This window comes from Geospiza fortis, unplaced genomic scaffold, assembly GCF_000277835.1.
Source record: "Geospiza fortis unplaced genomic scaffold, GeoFor_1.0 scaffold31, whole genome shotgun sequence".
Taxonomy (NCBI): domain Eukaryota; kingdom Metazoa; phylum Chordata; class Aves; order Passeriformes; family Thraupidae; genus Geospiza; species Geospiza fortis.
Genome location: NW_005054483.1, coordinates 439,206 through 457,858, shown reverse-complemented (window position 1 = coordinate 457,858; position 18,653 = coordinate 439,206). Strand labels below are relative to the sequence as shown.

Sequence of the window (18,653 nt, the reverse complement as noted above, 5' to 3'; positions counted from 1 at the left end):
GAGACTAGATAAACATTTGGGGATTGAAGGGCATTCCTTCTTTCATAGTTTGTTCACTTTTTCTTAGAACTCTCTGATAGGAGTTGTAAGAATATAGGACTGCAATGGATGCACCTCAACCCCTGCCACTGCCACTGCTCCCTGTTACTGGGGATATTCTGGCCAGCAACAGGAGAGTGATGCTGCACCTCTGTGCCTGGAATATCTCATATTCAAACAATGATTGCCAAGCACTGACAAGCCAGTTTCTAATCAGGGGAATGTCATTGCTTGAATGGACATCAAACCTCTTCACACCAACTTGCATGCAAAGGTAGTCACCCCCACTTGCAGTCTAGGTCTTTCCTGATGCTTTCTTTGGCTACTTTGGAAAAAGTTCATTTTTATATAGCGAAAGAGGAGCCTGAGATAATATTTCAACACATCATTTTGTATGGGAATAAATCACATGGGACTCCAAATTCTTCATGGTGGCAAAAGGCCATTCTGTATTCACATAACTCCTTTTTTATCCAGTTTAACAGACCTCATGTGGGACTCCAATTAGTTGGTAGTTTTCTTGCTAATTACTTTATTGGTTAGTAACAAGTTGTTATTCTCTATTTATTGGTCACTCAAACTCTTGATATCTACCTGCAGGGAGAGTTGTTTGTGAAAGACAGTTTTCATTTTTCTATCTAACGGTGCAAAACCAGTTTATGCAGGTGTAAGTTATTTTCTTCACCCAGGAATAGATTGTCATGTTAACAAAGTGTTCACATGGAAACTTGCAAAATGCTGGCTTTGACAAGGCCAGCCACTGAGTCCAGGAGAGCAGGCTTGATTTTATGAAGCTTTTCTCTATGATTTTTCTACCTAATTGCAACAATTTTGTTCTTTCGCAGTGTTAGCGCTCCCTTTGGTTTTTATGAAGTTCTTGCGGTGTGGTTTGTCATTGTTGTGTTGGTCACTGATGCAGCTGAGGATAGCTGGGGAGCTGTGTGCTCCTGCCAGGGCTCTGGGTGTGCTGTGGCAGCAGCCAGGGACAGGAGGAGCTGTGGGAGATGAGCAAGGGACAAAGAGGAAAGCACTGATGGAAGCCAAAGTCCAAGGACTGGTGCAAACTGGAGTGGGTTGGCTTGGACTCCCCAAGTCATAGGCTGGGTAATCAGTGATCACATCCACAGGAAAAGCTCCTGACTGCTACCTTAAGCCTCAATCTAGAAAAGCCTTTTGAAGCCCTACTTGGCCTGTGCATCCAGCTGTTGAGTTATCAGCTGACTGATGAACTCTTTAAGAGTAATGCTCATTGGCTGAAAGTTCAAGTCTGTATCCCTACAATACATGGCAGATGCTAGGAAAGTTTAACGTCAGTTTGAAATCCTGACTGTAAAATCTTTCGTTTTATCCATAATTTTTGAAGGACAGTGTCTAAGACGGTTCTGTTAAAAGGCTTTTACAAGTTATTCAAACAGCCTGGGGGGGAATTCCCTCCCCTGGTGAGTGGCTGCCCTCGGTGGTTCCCCAGGCTGGGATGCTGTGTGTCTTTGGAAGAGCCCCAACACCAGCTGGTTGCAAGTGAGAGCTGGCTTGTGCAGAGGAGCAGTGTTTGAGGACAGCACAGCACTAGTTTTCCCTAGTGTTGATGGTTTATTAATCAATCCAACAGAGCAAAATTATTTGATTTGCAAACAATAATATCAGCTGTGAGTCTCTGAGAATCACTTTTCAATATGTGGTTTTGCCTAACACTTTATATAAGGAAATGTGAACAAGTGTCATAGATTTCTCAGTTGAAGGTGTTTTAATTCAGTATCAATTAACCAACTTGTTAAATGCTTCAATTAAAATTTAACAACTTAGACCAACTGAAATGTAACCACTGTTTATGTTTGCTTAATCAGTTTATAGACCCCTGATTTCAGGCCACAGTCAGAAAAAAATGCTGGAAGTTGGAATTAATGTTTTCTGCCACATGTTCTCACAGGACTGGCTCTAAAAGTCAGGAAGTCAAGTAAATGTGTAAATGTGTATCATTTCTGACCAAGCCTGTTTCACACTGCCAGGTGCAGATGGCCTCTGTCCTTGCAGGGCTCTGGGAAAAGGCACAGTCCTGACTCACAGGAGCAGCCACAGCAGTGGCCAAGGGGGGCACCTCTGGACACTGGAGGACTTCTCTCTTCTCTGACCTTTATGCTCCAGGCCTCTCCCTCTGCCCAGGCAGTCCCCTCAGTCCATCCCTGCTTCCTACCCTGCAGCTCCCCACTGATCCACTTCCCCTCTTCACTCTTTGCTTCACTTCTGTCTCTTGTCCTTCCTCTGGTCCTCTCCAAAGGAATTACAGAATATTTTGCCAGCATCATTATGGTAGTGGCACTTTTTGCTTTCACTTTGTATTTCGCTCTTTCCATCTGCTCCTCACTGCTCTCTCCAAACTATAGTAATGAAAAGTATCTCTTCAGTTCCCAATTCTATGGAGTCCTCCTCTTGACTGTCTTGTCTCAAAATCCTGCACACTCCAAAGTCTCAGTGTTTGCCAAGAGCAGAGGTAGCTGCTCTTGCCCATGTCTATATATTAATGACTTCTAAAATGGCACCAACCATTTTAGACAAAGGAAAAAATGTTTCTTTTTTTTTAACACATTATAAAATTTGGGTAGTGAAAGACTGTCATGGACATATTTTATGAAAAATCCTTTTGCTAGGATCTTTTCTCCTGAGAAGCTGAGAGGCCTCAGAAATGAAATGTAAACAATGGTTATCTGCTGCTGTGGAATGCAACAGGTGCATCTTTGATTGGTCTCTTGTGGTTGTTTCTAATTAATGGCCAATCACAGTCCAGCTGTCTCAGGCTCTGGTCAGCCACAAGATTTTATTATCATTCCTTTCTACTCCTTTCAAGCCTTCTGATGAAATCCTTTCTTCTATTCTTTTAGTATAGTATTAATGTATCATTTTCTTTTAATATAATATACATCATAAAATAACAAATCAGCCTTCTGAAACATGGAGTCAAGATTCTCATCTCTTCCCTCATCCTGGGACCCCTGGGAACACCACCTCAAAAGAGTTCTTGCACAGACTGCTCTTCTGAGAAATAGATTTGATGCTCCACTCAGGCCCAGCATGACACTAATACACTCCAGAAATGTTTACAGTATTTTTATTCAAAAATGCTGTATTTTTTCTTTAAAATGTAGTTTTAAAATACACTGAACGAAACTTTACCTACTTATTTTGAAAATGTATGTGTTCTTCGTTGTAAACATGAGCAGGGCTGTGCCTTTCATACAAAGTCAAAAGAAAAGAGGTGGCTTGAGACTTATGAGATTATGACTTTGAGAAGAAACTGGGAGAAACTTAACAGTCAGGCCAGTGCCTGTGAAAGGCCTGTTCAGTGAGGAGTGTTGCCCTGTTCTGTATCAGGTTAACTGGAAAGAATCAATCTCACATCTGGGTCTTTGCCAATGTGCTCTGTGGAGGGAGCTGCGGAGAGCATTGTGGTGTGACCTGGAGATGTACACCTAAAAAAAGCTGCTGCCATGCTCCTCACCACGTTTAACATCAGCAGAGCACAGGTGCAGAACCCTACAAGATGCACCAGCAGTGTCCATGGGAGCAGAACAAATTAGAGAATTACTTGTGCTTTACAACACAGGACTAGAAGACAGCAAACAAGCCATGAAGAAAACCAGTCCAGAATAAATAGTCTGCAAAACAATGCCCAAAAGTCTGTTGTATAATAAGCCACTTAGCAAGTACTAGAAGCTTTCTTTCTAATCCATCTGTCACATGTTTTTATAGCTGAAAATAATTAACTGCTCACTATTGCTTAACAAGTAGGGGTCTATTTGAAATCACTTAATAACAGAAACAATGGGAGCACCAAGACAAGGTACTGAAAATTTCATCTGGTGTCTGAAAACAGAATTTAATCGCATTAATTTCTGTGTTAGAAAGCCCAGATTCAGGGGCAAGGAAAGAAGGAGTTCTGAGATGGAAGTTACTGTTTGGAGAAATTCTGAAGAAGTTTTCTAAAGCATTACATGGTGTTGTATGATGATAAGAGAATAAGGCATCATTCTGTCACTCTCTGATATGGATTCTAAAGTATGCATGTGTTACTCAGTACTAACAGCTGAGAACAGATTCTTGAACTTTTGCTTGGATTTATCAGTTCAAGTGTATGTTTTCAAGGTGAACCTAAGAACCTAAGAGTAATATATTGTCCCTAACTTCTCTCTTTGTGTCCCTGCAAGGGCACAGAGCCACTGCTGAATTCACTTCAGAATTCCTCCAGATAGCATCTTCCTTTCTTCTGCTACAATGGGGTGGTTTTGATCTCCTCAGGGCCTTTATAGAAACCTCCACGGGTCTTAGCTTTGAAGTTCCTTTTCCTGAACTCCTCCGAGATTTCCAGGAAGGATTTTCCCTTTGTCTCAGGAAGGAAAAACCAAACGTAGAGGGCAGTGCAGACACAGACCACAAGGAATGGGATGTAGCAGAAATGTGCTAGACTTTTCTGAGGAGGAGGAAAAAACAAGACAGTGTTGGTGACATTCTGTATGATGACAAAAAGGCCACTAATCCCTCTCCCTGCATGGTCTAAAGTCACTCAGAGAGTATTTCTGTGAATCCTGGTGAGGGCCTCACATGCCTGGATGCAAGAGCTCCCCAGCATAGACTGGGAAATTTGACTTAGCAAGAACAGTATTTTAAAATGTCTTTTTCTGTCTTTCTATATAATTGTATAGCATGGGAGGCCTCAGTAGAAAATAAGACAGGAATGTATGTTGTGGAGTTCTGCTCCCTTTGCTTCAGGAATTATCTTAAGGAATAGTGCCAGGGTCTGGCAAAGGGAATTTACATCACATCTTCAGTCCCAGCTGTTCTCAACTGAGGACAGACGAGGAATACTGATCATCCATCCCTCAAATAATTCCACTCCCAACCTCAAATCAGAAATCACCAAAGGGAACACGAGAAAATTTGGTTTAAAGGAGTTCTGGCCACTGTCCTCATAAAGATACTTTTCAAAGAAGTGCTATCTTGCTGCTTGCAATATTCTCTTTTCCTGTCATTGCCAGAGCCTCTCTCTTGCCCAGGGCACTAAAGAACTGCTTTGCTTTGGGAACGCACCACAATGAAGGGAAAGGCTGTTCCCACCAGAAACAGGTTGAACCAGAGCAGGGAGCCACAGATCATGTAAGCAGCTGGTCGGGACATTTGATCAAAAACCTCTGTGGGCAGAACTCCCGTTACACCAGCTGGAAAAAGAAATGGCAAGAAAGTTAATAATGTTGTTGACATTGCATTAAAAACAAGAGAACACAACAAGAAAACACAACATGAAGTGTGAGAGGTGAATTTTTAGGTTAAATATTAAGGGACTGGATAATTATTCAGACTTTCTCATGTTAGAATGAACTGCCAGGAAAGATTTTGTAATCCACATTATTCTTACCAGAACCCAATGGTGAGAAAGGCTTATAATTAATTCAGCTCCATGGCACTGTTGGGACTGGGACAAGAAATTACTGCCAGCTTGTGCGGCATGTGACACTGGCAGCTTGGTTCTATTCTTACCTGCCTTCCTTCAAATTCATGTGAGCAAAAAGAGTCTCACATCTCTATATTCACCATGCAAACATCCACAACATCCTGTGTATTGCCCACCCCCAGAAACTGGTGTATTCTGCCACAGAAAGGCACTTTAGTAGGGTCACAGATAGATGTGGAAATTGTATCTGCAAGCAAATAATCAGATGGCATAGCCAACAATTTCCAGGATTAAAGTGAAGCATTAGAAATTCTGGTTTACAGACCTAATGGACTGGGCAGCAAATCAAAAGCTTGTCATCCATTTAAGCCAAGAATCACTTCCAAGTGCCTTGGCCTAATAGCCAGGATGACTGAGAGGGGGAATATGACACAGAGTGAAATAGGCACAGCCTGGCCCTGCACAGCACTGACTGACCAGGGGCACCAAACTCTGTGACACAGCCAAACAGCACCTGTTGGAGTATGCTTGGAGTATGCTGCAGCTAAAGAAGGTCTGAGAGTTTCCATAAGATGCCTGCACATATCTCCAAACCCCTGCAGTACCCAAAAGTTTCACTGAAAACACTGAGGGAACTGACCTGGTCCGATTCCAAAGCTCAGGATATAGGCGAAAATGCAGGCCATGCTGAGATAAGGCATCCAGCTAATCTGAGTCTACAGCCACAGAGACCAATGGAAAACCAGTGAGGGCACTTATTTGCCACCACTGAACACCCCAGTCATATAAAGGCAAAGCCCAACTCCATTGCACTTCGATAACTGAGGAAAGTTGGTTACCTGCTGGCTCAGGGCGACCATGAAGACAATGGCCCAGGCTGCCATGAAGATGTATCCCCCCAGCAGCAGCGGCCTCCGACCAGCATAGTCTATGATCATGTTCTGCACAGAGTGACACAGGGAAATAAAGCAAGATATTTAACCTGGGTTTATATTTTCTGCCTCTTTCCTCTTCACCTTTCAATACTCCATGCCTACTTTGCTCTACAGTAACTTTCAGGATGTTTTCTACTTCATAGCAAAAAAAAAAAAACTCAAAAGAAAGTTCTGGTGGCAGGAGTCAGGAAAAAGGGTGATCAGGAGAGATGAGAATGTCCCAGCTGTACCTAAGCTCTGCCACCATCCATATGAACACAAAGCAAGAGAGTTACACCTGTTAGAGATTTCAGATAGTGATGGCAATGCAAGGTCTGACCAAATAGCTCTGCATTAACCCATCTGGCTGGGGGTGCTGACAGACAGCCTGGCTCCTGTGCCTAAAGGGCTTCCTTGGCATGAAAAGCAATGTAAACCCCAAGTTTGTAATTGCAGCAGAGGCTGCAGTCAGCAGAGTGCACTGAGAGTCTCACACAAGTGACAGATGTGATCAGCTCACAGCTTCCCGTGCCGATTACAACATAGGGGATTTTGTCCTCAGGAATTCCAGCCTCTTGGAACACATAAGCTGCATAAAAATACATCTGTGAAGAGAAGAAAGGAGAAAGCAGTAAGGGAAGACATCTGAAAATACATCCCATTGTTTTTCCTGAAGGATCATGCAGAGTGACCACAGAGGCTATTTTGACAGCATCCTTCTGAATCCTCCCATAACACACAGGTGTATTTTGGGAACCAAACACCTTCTTGGGAAGATGAAACAGGAAAGCCTTATAAATATGATTGCCTGGCAAAAGATTTTGAGAATATGGAAACTATAAGTGAGATTGAAATGAAAGCAAGCTTTGAGATCCCTCAGTTACTGAACAACTGGAAAACAATGGTGTGGCTGGCTGAAGGTGATCCCCTTTTGATCAAACAACACCCTCTGCTTGTAGACAGGTCCAAGGGTCAGAGCAGACCCTGCAGCTTGGCAGAAGGGGCCCAAAGAGGAGCTTTTAGGGTTTAAAATGTAACACAGTGTGGTAATGTAATGATTCTTATAGGCTGTATGGAAATGCTATAGGATTTGTATCTTGTACTAGATTGGTTAGTGAGAATCAGAATATTCAACACAGAAGATTTATTGTATTGTAACGGGAACCTCACTCTCTTACCCTCTCATCCTCTCTCCCCCTCTCTTCTCTCAGGCCTGCTCCAGCTGTGGCTGGCAGCTCCCAGCAGGGCCCTGCACCCAGGCCCTTGGCAATGAACCCCAAGTTCCTGACGTGGCCTCAGAGATCTCTGCTCTCTGTCCGTCCCGACCGTCCTTCCCCCGACGCTCCTACAACACCTGACATGTGAAGATCTCCACAGGCAGAGAGACACCATTCATTCCTCTCCTGCTGCCAGAACGTTGAGCCCAAGAGCTCCCAGGACCCCCAGGCTGCTCACCGAGTCGTTGCCGCAGAGCTGCATGGCGCTGCTCAGCACCACGATGCTCACCAGCTGCCAGCGCAGCCCTGGGTTCTGGAACAGCTCCCAGGGGTTCTTTGCTCTCTGGCCTTTCACTGCAGCCTGCTCTGCCAGCATCTCTTCCAGCTCTGCACTCAGGTCACTGGTGCCTCTGAGCTTCTGCAGGGCTGCAAGGACAAGGGAACCTCTTAGTCCTGGGTTTTCTCTTCAGCTGGCTGCTCTGCAGGGTGAGGGATGGAGCAGCAGGTGATGGCTGCAGAAAGCTGAAGGACAGGGCCTGTGATCATGCTGGGACCTTCACAGAGTTCATCAGCTGTGGTGCAGCCACTTGAAAGATTTGGGGGAAACGGGGTGCAAGTCCCTCACCATTGTTTGACAAGTGAGTATTTCCCATCAGTGCCATTTTAGCAGCCATGCTTCTGACTCAGATCTCAAGTGCCTTCCCTGGGGAATGCAGGCAATTAAGATGTTCTTGGTACACAGCACATATTTCCCACGGAATAACTCCAGCCACTCTGCATATGAGGCTTTGTATGCCACAAATCTAACTAAATCCTTTAATATGAATTGGCTTCAGATTTGATCCTGAGCTCTTCAACCAGCATTTATTTCACTTCATAGTTACAAAACATTTGCCACTGTGAACACAAGTCTTACCTTTTGACCTTATTACTGTAGCAAATAAGCCTATTGTAGGAAGATGCCTTTCAATTCCCTCAATAGATCAAATATATTTAAGATTATAGAAAGTTCTTTAGTTTGGAAGGAGGAAGTGATCACATTTACTACTTGATATGAAACCTCCTACATGTAAAATTTGTGACACCATTCCAGAAATGTTGGGGCCCAAGTCTCACATGAGCTAACAGTCACCCTAAACTCACCAGAGATGCAGGATTCTTTGTCTCCACGGTCAATCAAGAGATACCTGGGACTTTCAGGGAACCAAGGCAGAGCTGTGAGCTGGATCAGGGCAGGAACCACGTTGCTTGCTAAAAGGAATGGCCAGCTCTCCTCCCCTCCCAGGAGCTCCCTGGAGAAAAACAAACACAATTTACACAAGACTTTTTCCAGGAAGGAAGGGAGGGAGGGAGAGAGGAAGGAAAAGGAAGGGAAAAGGAAGGAAAAAGGAAGGAAAAAGGAAGGAAAGGAAGGAGTGGGCTGCTTGCTTTACCTTACCTGAGTCCAACAACCTGCCCCAGCACCAGCCCCAGGGCTGTAAATGATGCAGAGGTCAAGGCCACAGCTCCTCTGAGCTTCTTTGGGGCACTCTCTGCCAGGTACATGGGCTGAATGTTCATGCTCACACCTGGGCAAGGCAGACAAAGGCTGACCTCAGCTTGTGGGCAGAGGAGACAAGAATAAATGCAGGCAGCACCTCTCGAGGTTGCCAGCTGCACTCTTCTGCTGCAGGCCATGTGATAATTAATCTACCAGTGCTTGTTGTTCACCCAAACCTTCAGTTTCTCCCCTGCCCTTGTGTAACTAAACACACATTTCAATATTCACCAGTAGCAGTGGATAATGAAACTGAAACCTGTCAGGGCCTCAGCCCTGCGGTCTTTTCAGCACCAAATCCAAGGTTATATGCAATGTTTCCCTCAATTTCCCCTTTTTGAGGGGAATATCATGTTTTAAGTCCCTTATGTTGATCATTTCCTGGGATTAACTTCTACAAAAGCTTTTGTGTTGGTGCTCACGCTGGTGAGTGACTGACATTCTCACAAGCAGATAAGGATCCATTTTCAGCTCAGATTTTCCCCTTGCACAGACATGCTTGTGTGTAGTACACAAAACCCCCGTGCCTGTGTACACTTCAAAAGAAAGCCCTTAGAAGCAAAGTATAAAATCTGTATATACAACTTCTTAATTCACTTCCATGTGTCTGGTCAGCCTAAAGGATTAATTGCTTTAATATCCCGGATCATTCCTACTTAAATATCTTCTGATTGTTAACCACCTTCATCCTTCTATATTTCTCCTGTTGCCATACCTGCATTCACACCAGTAAAAAATCTGCTGAGCATGATCATTTCAAAGGACTTGGCCATTCGGCTGCACCCGGACAAGGCTGCAGCTATGATCACAAAGCCATTGTTCAGCAGCAGGGACATCTTCCTTCCAAGAGAAAACACAGTTGTGAGCACACATGTGGCAGATCAGCTCTGGCATAAACCCCTTCGTCACCCTGATTTTTGAAGATTTTTTAAGCCTTGTGATGTTTACATTCACACTTTCTGTAAATAACTTATTGTTTTGCATTCTTTTATGGAGGAAGAGAACTTTGACAGACTCGGTTTGTCCAGTGTCATTGGAGAGGTGGCACTTTCACCCTCCAATCCACTGCCACTTTTGGAAATCTATAAACCTTAGAGTCAGATAATAAACTTCCTTTTCCACCTTGAGAACAGCGGTGTGTGCATTGTGTTATTTCATGTCCTATAGTGACATCCCTTCCTGTGGCAGGTGCCCACAGAACCTCCTGGTGAACCCAGCCCTGCAGGAGGTGTCCCTGGGCCACCTCAGGGTGTCCCTGCAGTGCTGCCTTCAGGCTCTCTGAGGCCACCACTGGGTTCTCCCCCAGCCCCAGGGCTGTGTGCTCACACACACTTCCCATTTAAATGGAGAGCAATATTCCCTCAGCAAGCCATGAGCATTTTGGTCTGCAAGTGCTAATTTGTTGAAGCAGGCATTTTTCATGTGATAGAGTGTAATTGTTGTGAAACTTTGTCAGAAAGTTTTCATGCATCCCAGGAGAAATTTCTGCTGAAAACCAGGGAAAAAAGAGAACTCTATTGACCCTTACTGCTATTATTGCCAGAAATTCTCTCTAGTCCCTGCTCACTGCCTTAGCAGTCAGTCATTGTTTCTCTTATTTATGATGGAATATGATTTTATTCCAAAGTAGTACAGGGTGAAATCCCAAAAATTTAATGGATTAAGGAAGCCATATCCTTCCAGGTCTTCATAGCCATGAAATTAGTAACTCATGGCACCTCAAACCATAATGGGGTCTCCTTCATCATACAAGAGGAGCAAACCAAAGTGATAGCACATAAAGGAAAATCTTGGGGTCAAGAGACAGGGAGGCAAAAACTAATTTCCTATTAGTTTATGTAATTTATGTTGGTAACACTGTTTGGTTTGGTTTTGTTCGGTTGTTTGGTTTTTTTCTGAGGATAGCTGGGGATAGAGCTGTGTATGAAAGATGCATGAGGTAAGACAGATACTTTTCATAGGCTCAAGCACAGAGGAAAAAAATCCCACTGTGGAGATTTAATGAATACTTCCTGAAATATTTCAGATGAAAATGTGGCTACACAACCTGTGAGACATGAGGAGCTGGGATGCAGCCACTGCTCTTTGCAAGCACCCTCTGTTTTTCTAGTGTCATTCCCACCGTTTATTTTGAAGACAAATCCTTAGTCTGATCCATTATCATTGTGATAATCATTATGACATCACCCATTATGATATCATATCATTATTATATCACCATTATGATTTCCCATTTAAAAGCATGGCAGAAAACTGGGCACAAAAACGATAGAGATTATGTGAGTGGGTACTGTGGTAAGGAGCTGAGCTGAAATCCTTGTAGCCCCTCAGCTGGACTGGAATGTGATGAGAAGGTAATGTGGGGAAAAAACAGTTCCCTGATGAGTTTTGAGATCTTCATTATTTTTAACCACAGTGGGGGTTTTGCTGTAGGGATCCTAACTCCTCTTGGACTAAGGGAAGCTGCAAAGCTTAAATGAAACTGCAGCACCTCTTACCTGCCCAGCATGATGGCCATGGGGCCAGCAGCCACAGCCCCAGTGAGGCCTCCCAGAGGGTAGGCAGAGACAGTGAAGGACCAGAGCAGCAGCACCATGTTGCTCTCCAGGGGAACTCCCATGCGCTCCAGCCAGGTCGTGTTCATGAACACCTGGATGTACTGAGAGAGAGGGCAGAGCTGCAGAGCCACCAGAGAGGGGAAGGACACAGAGAAATGCTCCTTTATTATTATATCTATTATCCTGTGTTTATGCTTCCAATCTCCTCCAGTTCTTGGATGTGTTTTTAGCAAAGAATTTAGGGTGTAAAACTGTTGCTGTTGAAAAGCTGCAGTTGGTTTATATCTCTATGTGGTTATTTTTGATAATTTAAAAATTGATTTCATGGGTCTCACTTTCAATCTAAGGGCAAAAATCAACTTCAAATGATGCAGGTTGGAATACTCTAGAATTCGATTTTGCTAAAGCAGTTGAAACAAAGCTTTTGAATAAACTTGTGACACCAGGTCCTGCTCAAGGGTGGCTTATGACAACAAAGTCCTGTGCTCTGGATGTGAATTATCTCGGGGCCTTTCTGGGTCGCTGCAACCCCAAGATTGTTCAAAGTCTCTTTTCCCAGCCCAGCGCTTGAAGAAGGAGTCAGAGCTCTTCATTTCTCAGTCTCAAGGTTGTTCATTGTTTCTTATCTATAAAAAATTTTCTCCTCCCTGCCGAGGTCTGTCCAGCAGGACAGTTCCAGGCACTCTGCCTGCCCCCAGGGCAGTGTTATGTCTTTATACTGAAAACTACATGTACAATGTTTACAATCACTTTCCAATCCCTATCACCTGTGTTAGACAGTGAGCTTCTACTCTAAACCAATCTGTGAGTGCCAGCATCACAGCAGAAGATGGAGGCCAAGAAGAAGAAGGAGAAAGGCTGGACACACCCAGTTCCCTCCATCTTGCCTCCTGAACCCCCATACCAAACCCCTAAAATCTACTTTTCCACCCCGTGATAACTTCACTATTATTCTACCTAAACTGCTGTGTATTGCTGATCTTCATCTAAGGTTGGTAATTTGCTCCACGGGTCATTATCAAACCCACAGGTGTTTTGGGCTCTGTGCCAGGGCTTCTGAGACCCCTGGCAGGGTCCTGGCCGTCCTGGACAGCCAGAGGGATGTTCTGGGTTCCCATAGAATTACACAGAGGGAATAATACATCCTTGCTTTCTGTCCCTCAGCAGCAGCAGCAGCCTGCAGATTTCCAGTGGCACCCACCGTCCCCAGGGTCTGTCAGGGGCAGGCACTCAGAGCAGCAGTACTTACTGAGGCTGGGGCATTGATGATGGAGATGTTGTACCCATACTGGAAGGTGCCTCCAATCCCAGCAGCACATATTGTCAGGATCAGGATCTTGTTCTGAAGCTGAAGAAAAGGGGCAGACAATGGATGGCTTCCTTGTACAGAATAAACTGACTCAAAAGACACCGAGGCTTTGAGCTGGGGGATTTTCCCATGGCCATGGGTGCCCAGTGCATTTGGAATTCCTTGGTGTGCTGTTATTTCCATCCTTTCATGATAATAACACACATTTTAGATTAGAGTGTCTTTCCTGTGATGCTGCACTTGTACAGAGCAATGTTTAGCAGTCTGTAATGGTGCATTCAGCACTATGAGACAGGTGAAACCTGTGGCAGCCAGTGGGTTCCCATGCCATGTTCAGGTCTCCTTGGGGACATTCCTGCCCGAGTTCTGCCACTGGCTCACATTGCCCAGGGACAGCACTGATGAGCCTTGGGTAGCAGGGCAGGGCAGGGGCTGCCTCCTGTGGCATCACAGGATCAGTGCTGGTATAAAAGTCAGGGCTCTTGACTTTTTGAAGTGTGCAGAACAAGCTGTCCTGGCTGGCCCAGCTCTGCAGCTGACAGCTCACTGGCAGGCTGACAGCAGAGCCAGACAGCTTTTTTCCACTATTTTGTGCCTGTGCCTTTGTTTTCCCCATCTGCAGGTGAAATCCTGTGACAGGCAAGATGTGCCCTGAGGGAGTCTTGGGACTGGGAGCTCTGTTTCACATCTCAAGACCACTCTGAGCATGCTGGGGGCCCCTGGTCTTTAGCCTGACACCTCCTGCACAATGTTCTGGGTGGCCCAAGGCCAGGATGGCCTTTGCCAGCCCCTGCTTTAAAACCCCTCCCACTGGGAAAGCTCTGGTGTCACATAAAGAGCCCATGCTCAGGCTCGGCTGTTTGCCAGCCAGTGCAGGGCACCTCAGGCCAGATTGTGTTTTGCTACATGAATATGACCCCAGTCACCCTGAGAACTTAAATAACCCAAAGCTGAGGACCTCTTTCTGCTTTACCTGCTCAGTTTCTTCTTACAGAGCTGTCCACTAAAGAAATGTTGCTCTAGTCTCACAATAGCTCTAAAACCACAAATTCAAATAATCTTGGATTTTTTTCCCTTTCCTCTAAGTGTTTTCCTTTAAATAACTTCCATACCAGCCCAAGACAGGGTGTTCTCCAGGACAGAAATAAAGCCAGACTATTCCAAGCCTGCAGCAAGAGGAGACTGAGCTCTCCTGCCCCAGCTAGCAGCAGATACATTTCACTTGCACTTTCCATGGCTACACCACTTCCCTGTCCTGTTACTCAGAGCTGAGCTAAGGATTGGGCTCCTCATATCTCTGCTATTCCTCATTATCCAGGTGAGTTTCCTCTGCCTTCAACAGCACATTTCTTTTTCATTTACAATGTCTAGGAATATACTGCTCCTTTTGCTCATTTCCCAGCTGTCATTATAGAGTACATCCCCTACCAAGTCGTGTGTCACAGAGCTCTTTAGTGACCATGAGCTGAAGCAGGATGGTTTGTTTCTCCCTTCAGGGACCAGCTCTGTGCTCAGAGCTGAGCTGCATTTACAGAGTGACCTTCCCAAGCCTTCTGCAACACCCGGCTGCTGCAGTGTTTTCCCAGCCACCGTGGTGGTGTGCAGCTGCCAGGAGAGCCTTTACTCTGTCAGCTTTATCACAAGGACTGTCATGAACTGGAAAAATAATTCTATGCAAGCCTGACAGTATTACACAGCTTTATAAAAATTCAAATAAAAAAAAATCTGTTGATAAGAATAGTAAAATAGATGTTTTACCAGTCTCTGCAGCTTGTTCATCCTCTTTCGCAGGTTTTCCTCTGTCTGCCAAAGGCTCTGGTACTCTCAGGGTGCCCTGAAGGATTATTTAAATCTCCAGCACAGGAATGTGTATTTAGTCACCCATTACGTTAGGATAAGACACTTGATTTGGCAGGTGTTTTGCCAGCTGATTTACATTCCCAAAACTGAGCTGCATGTTCATTAGCACGATAGTTCAATTCGTTTTGTTGAAAGTCCATGCCAGTCCAGGGAAATGATTCTCCAAGATCCAGATCTGTCTAAACCCTCTTGAAGGCCAGTGTGGTTTACAACCTCAATTCCTTCTCAGAGCATCTGGCACAGCTACCACTATCGCTTCTCTGATTGAATGTGATCAAAGCAGAAGGGAAGTACAATTTTTTTTTTCCTAATTGTATTTGTCCTGGCACACAATCTAGAAAGACAAAGCAGACTATTTCCCTTGGTGCCATCAGTGACAGGAACAAATGAAGCCCAAACCTGGTTATCCAAGGCCTTTCCCTGTGCTCCTGTCTGTGTCCTGGTGACAGAGAGGCAGCGCAGCTGCTGCTGGAAAGGCTGTGCATGAAGGCACAGAAGGCTGTGCTTGTGCTCCTGCTCCCTCCCCACAGCCTGGCACAGAGCACACAGCCACACCTGGAGCTCCTGTCAGCAGTGACAGCCTTGCTTCTTTCTACAGAACAGAAAGGCCCTCCCTGGCAGTGGGATGTGGCATTCACATTCTCAGAAATGAGAGACATAATTCTCTCTCTCACAGGATTTTTCCTGGAGAAGCACAGAGAGAAGAATAAAAAACAATTCTTGTCTCTACCTGCTGCTCCTGTTGTTTTGCACATGTAGAATGTGCTAGGAAGATTGTTTATTGTCAATTGGATTCTGCTGAGGATTGTTTTGTTTCCTTGGCCAATCACTCAAAGCTGTGTCCTGGCTGTCTGGAGACAGTCACAGTTTTTCTTTAGTATGCTTTAGTATTCCTTGTAGTATAGTATCCCTTTAATATAGTATAGTATAATGTAATATATTATAGTTTAATAAAGCAATTGTTCAACCTTCTGAATCATGGAGTCAGATGTCAGTCATTCCCAGACATTGGGGGTGCTCTGCATTCAATAGTGGGAAATGGGGAATCCTTATGAATCCTAGAGATGGAGGCACACTGCACTGCCTGCAGTAACATTAAAGCTCCTGCTTCACAAAATATCTGGTCTTCAGGAGTAATCATCCTTCTAACATCCTTTCATCCTGGAAAGTGAGATTTGTGAGGGCCCTGACAGGTTTCAGAGAGTTTGAAATAATTGAAATGTTTTTAAATTCCTCTTTGTCACTATTCAGGTTTTACTGCACCTGAACAGAAATATGAGCCTGTTCCACATCACAGAGTAGTCTCTGGTGAATCTGTAGCCAGGGATGTGGTGCTGAATCATCTGCAGCCACTAAGTGGCAGAAGAAGTACAAAATTTGCTGTATCAGGCTCTGAATGCAGCATGCCGGCACTGTGCTGCCTGTGGAATGTGGCAGGGCTTGGATGGATGCTTCCAGCAGCTTCCCAAACAATAACTGGGAAACAGACATGACTGTACCACTCAACAGGCACTGATGGAGAGTTTAGGCGGCATATATCAAGAACAGTAATTCATTCAAAAAAGGAAAGCTCTCATTCCCTCCTGCTGTCTGCTCTGAGCTTGTGCCAGCTGCCAGCGGTGAGGGAAGTGCTGTGGGTGGGCAGTGATGCTGGGGATGGTGGCACAGGCTGTCCCTCCCTGTTCCAGAGGCATAAACTGGATGTTGCTGTGGTGAGATCTATGTGCAGCTGGCTAGCTGGGAGCTCCAGAAAGTTGTCCTCCATCTTTTCTAGCAACAGCTGCCTCGATGAGCAGTGAAGGGATAGATTTTTTTCATCTGCACAGCATCTGTATTACTCCTGCTTTGGTGCTGAGAGATATTCACACTGTTTGTGTTTCTAACTGGCTTTTTGCTGCGCCTTAAAAAACCCCAGCTTTCCCAATGTTTCATCCTTGTTGTCAGAGTTTCAGAGTCACAGTTGTAGATGAGGAACCTCTGGGGTCAGGGTCTGTCACCAGGGCACAGCCACTGCTCTGCAGTTACTCAAACTCCTGGTGCTGGAAGCCTTCACACAAACCCGGCAGCTTTCCAGCAGTACTGGGGGACCCACCACCCTCTTCCTTCAAATCCTCTCCCACTGAACTCAAACCTGTCATAACCAGGGTGAAATATGATGCCACGTGCATGGGAGAGGAGCTGTGTGGAGGATGTGATGGCAGGGTCTGCTTGCAGTTATCTGGCTGCAGCAAGAAGTGCTAATCCTGCCATTAGGAAAGGCCATCAACACATGCTCTTTGATCTGTCACGAACTGAGAGGTTCCAATGTTTTAGTGTGTTTTTACACCAGAATCATCTGGACCAACTTCAAGGGGAGAAAAGGGGCCTCATTTCCATCTGTGAGGCTTGGATCTACAGGATGAATGCTCCCTACAAACACTACTCTGTAAATTGCAGAAGGAATCTGGAGTGCCTCCCTGGCTGGTTGCTGACTTTCCCAAGCTCCAGCCTGGCTATTTCTGCAATCCCTTCTCACTTTTCTGTAAGGACCATCACTGTAAGATACAAAACGCCTCTGTTTGCTTGTCCTGACTCTTGCAGAACTCAGAATACAAAGACAAGTAATAAGATCGGCAAACAAGCAGCTTTCTCAAGAAGCATGCAGCAGGTTTGCTGATGTCATGGTGAAACCAATGTTTATTTAGTTGTTGAAATGGATTTTTCTTTGTAGGAAATGAGTGCCCTGCTGTGACACCACTATCCTCAGTTCCAGCAGTTCACTAATGTTCTTTATAAAAACCCCACAATTTATGTAAGTTCAAGGCACTGCATAAGAACTTCAGGAAATGAGCTTCATCACAGAGGTTTCTCAGGGCAGGGACCCAGTGCTGCCAGAGCTTCTGTTACCACACAGAGTCACTGGGACCCTTTCCAGAGCAGTGGAGATCCATGGGAGCTGAGTCCTTTGAGGACACGAGGGCTGAGACAGCCAAGGGAACTTGCTGCTTTCCCTTGCTAGCTGGGATTTTTGGATGTCAGAAGAACAGCTGTATGTTCTGTGTGTTGGATCAGCACTCTGTCTGTTCCTCCACCTGATAAGCACTAGGTCTTCTCTAGGAAAACTGAGAAAACCCAAAATACTAGAAATAATGAAAACACCTTTTTATCAGTCCATTGTGAGCTGTAGGTCATACTGTGGCTGAACTATTTATTTTCCTTCCATCTCTGTACCAGACACTGATACAGGCACTTAGTTGAAATTGAGCGACCTCAAGGCCAGACGGAACAAAGTCCTTGCCTGAACAAAACCTCTGTTCCTGTGAGTCAGAGAAGGGCATTTAGACTCTACCAAAAGGCACCAAATGTTGCTGAAGTGTTCCCATCAGAAGAGAGGAAAATATGTGCAGCAGTGTCAGAGTGTCAGACTCATCCTGCTTTCTTATTTAACTGTCCCTTCAGACAGAGCTTTTCATCAGAGCTATGCCCTGGCTCATTGAGAGGCAGCTGGACTGGGACACACAGTCCTGCCTCTGGTGAAAACCCAAGTACAAACACCTTTTCTGACTCCTTGTAGGGGTCTCCAGCAGCTGACAGCACACTCAGTTGATGTGCTGCTATTGTGAGCTGAGCACGGACCTCTTTTTATAAGACACAAGCATTATTTTTCTGATTTGTTGATTTGGCCACAGTGCTTATGAAATGGATGTTACAAAATAAAGGCCCCTGAAGGATATTCCCTACTGACAGCTGTGGGAGGTGACCTGTGGTGTAGGGGACAGATCACAAGGCAGAAGAATTTA

General features: G+C 45.0%; 1 protein-coding gene across 1 annotated transcript; it reads right to left on the bottom strand.

Moving 5' to 3' along the window:
- Positions 1-3,294: 3,294 nt before the first annotated feature.
- SLC2A11 (solute carrier family 2 member 11) lies at positions 3,295-15,234 on the bottom strand. The gene is made up of 12 exons (XM_005428417.1): positions 14,773-15,234; positions 12,955-13,053; positions 11,646-11,806; positions 9,863-9,987; positions 9,049-9,178; positions 8,754-8,902; positions 7,849-8,036; positions 6,888-6,998; positions 6,319-6,420; positions 6,120-6,195; positions 5,119-5,246; positions 3,295-4,501 (listed from the first exon to the last, which is right to left on the bottom strand). The coding sequence occupies exons 1-12, from the start codon at positions 14,791-14,793 to the stop codon at positions 4,301-4,303; spliced, it is 1,491 nt and encodes a 496-aa protein (XP_005428474.1). The 5' UTR covers positions 14,794-15,234; the 3' UTR covers positions 3,295-4,300.
- Positions 15,235-18,653: the final 3,419 nt, after the last annotated feature.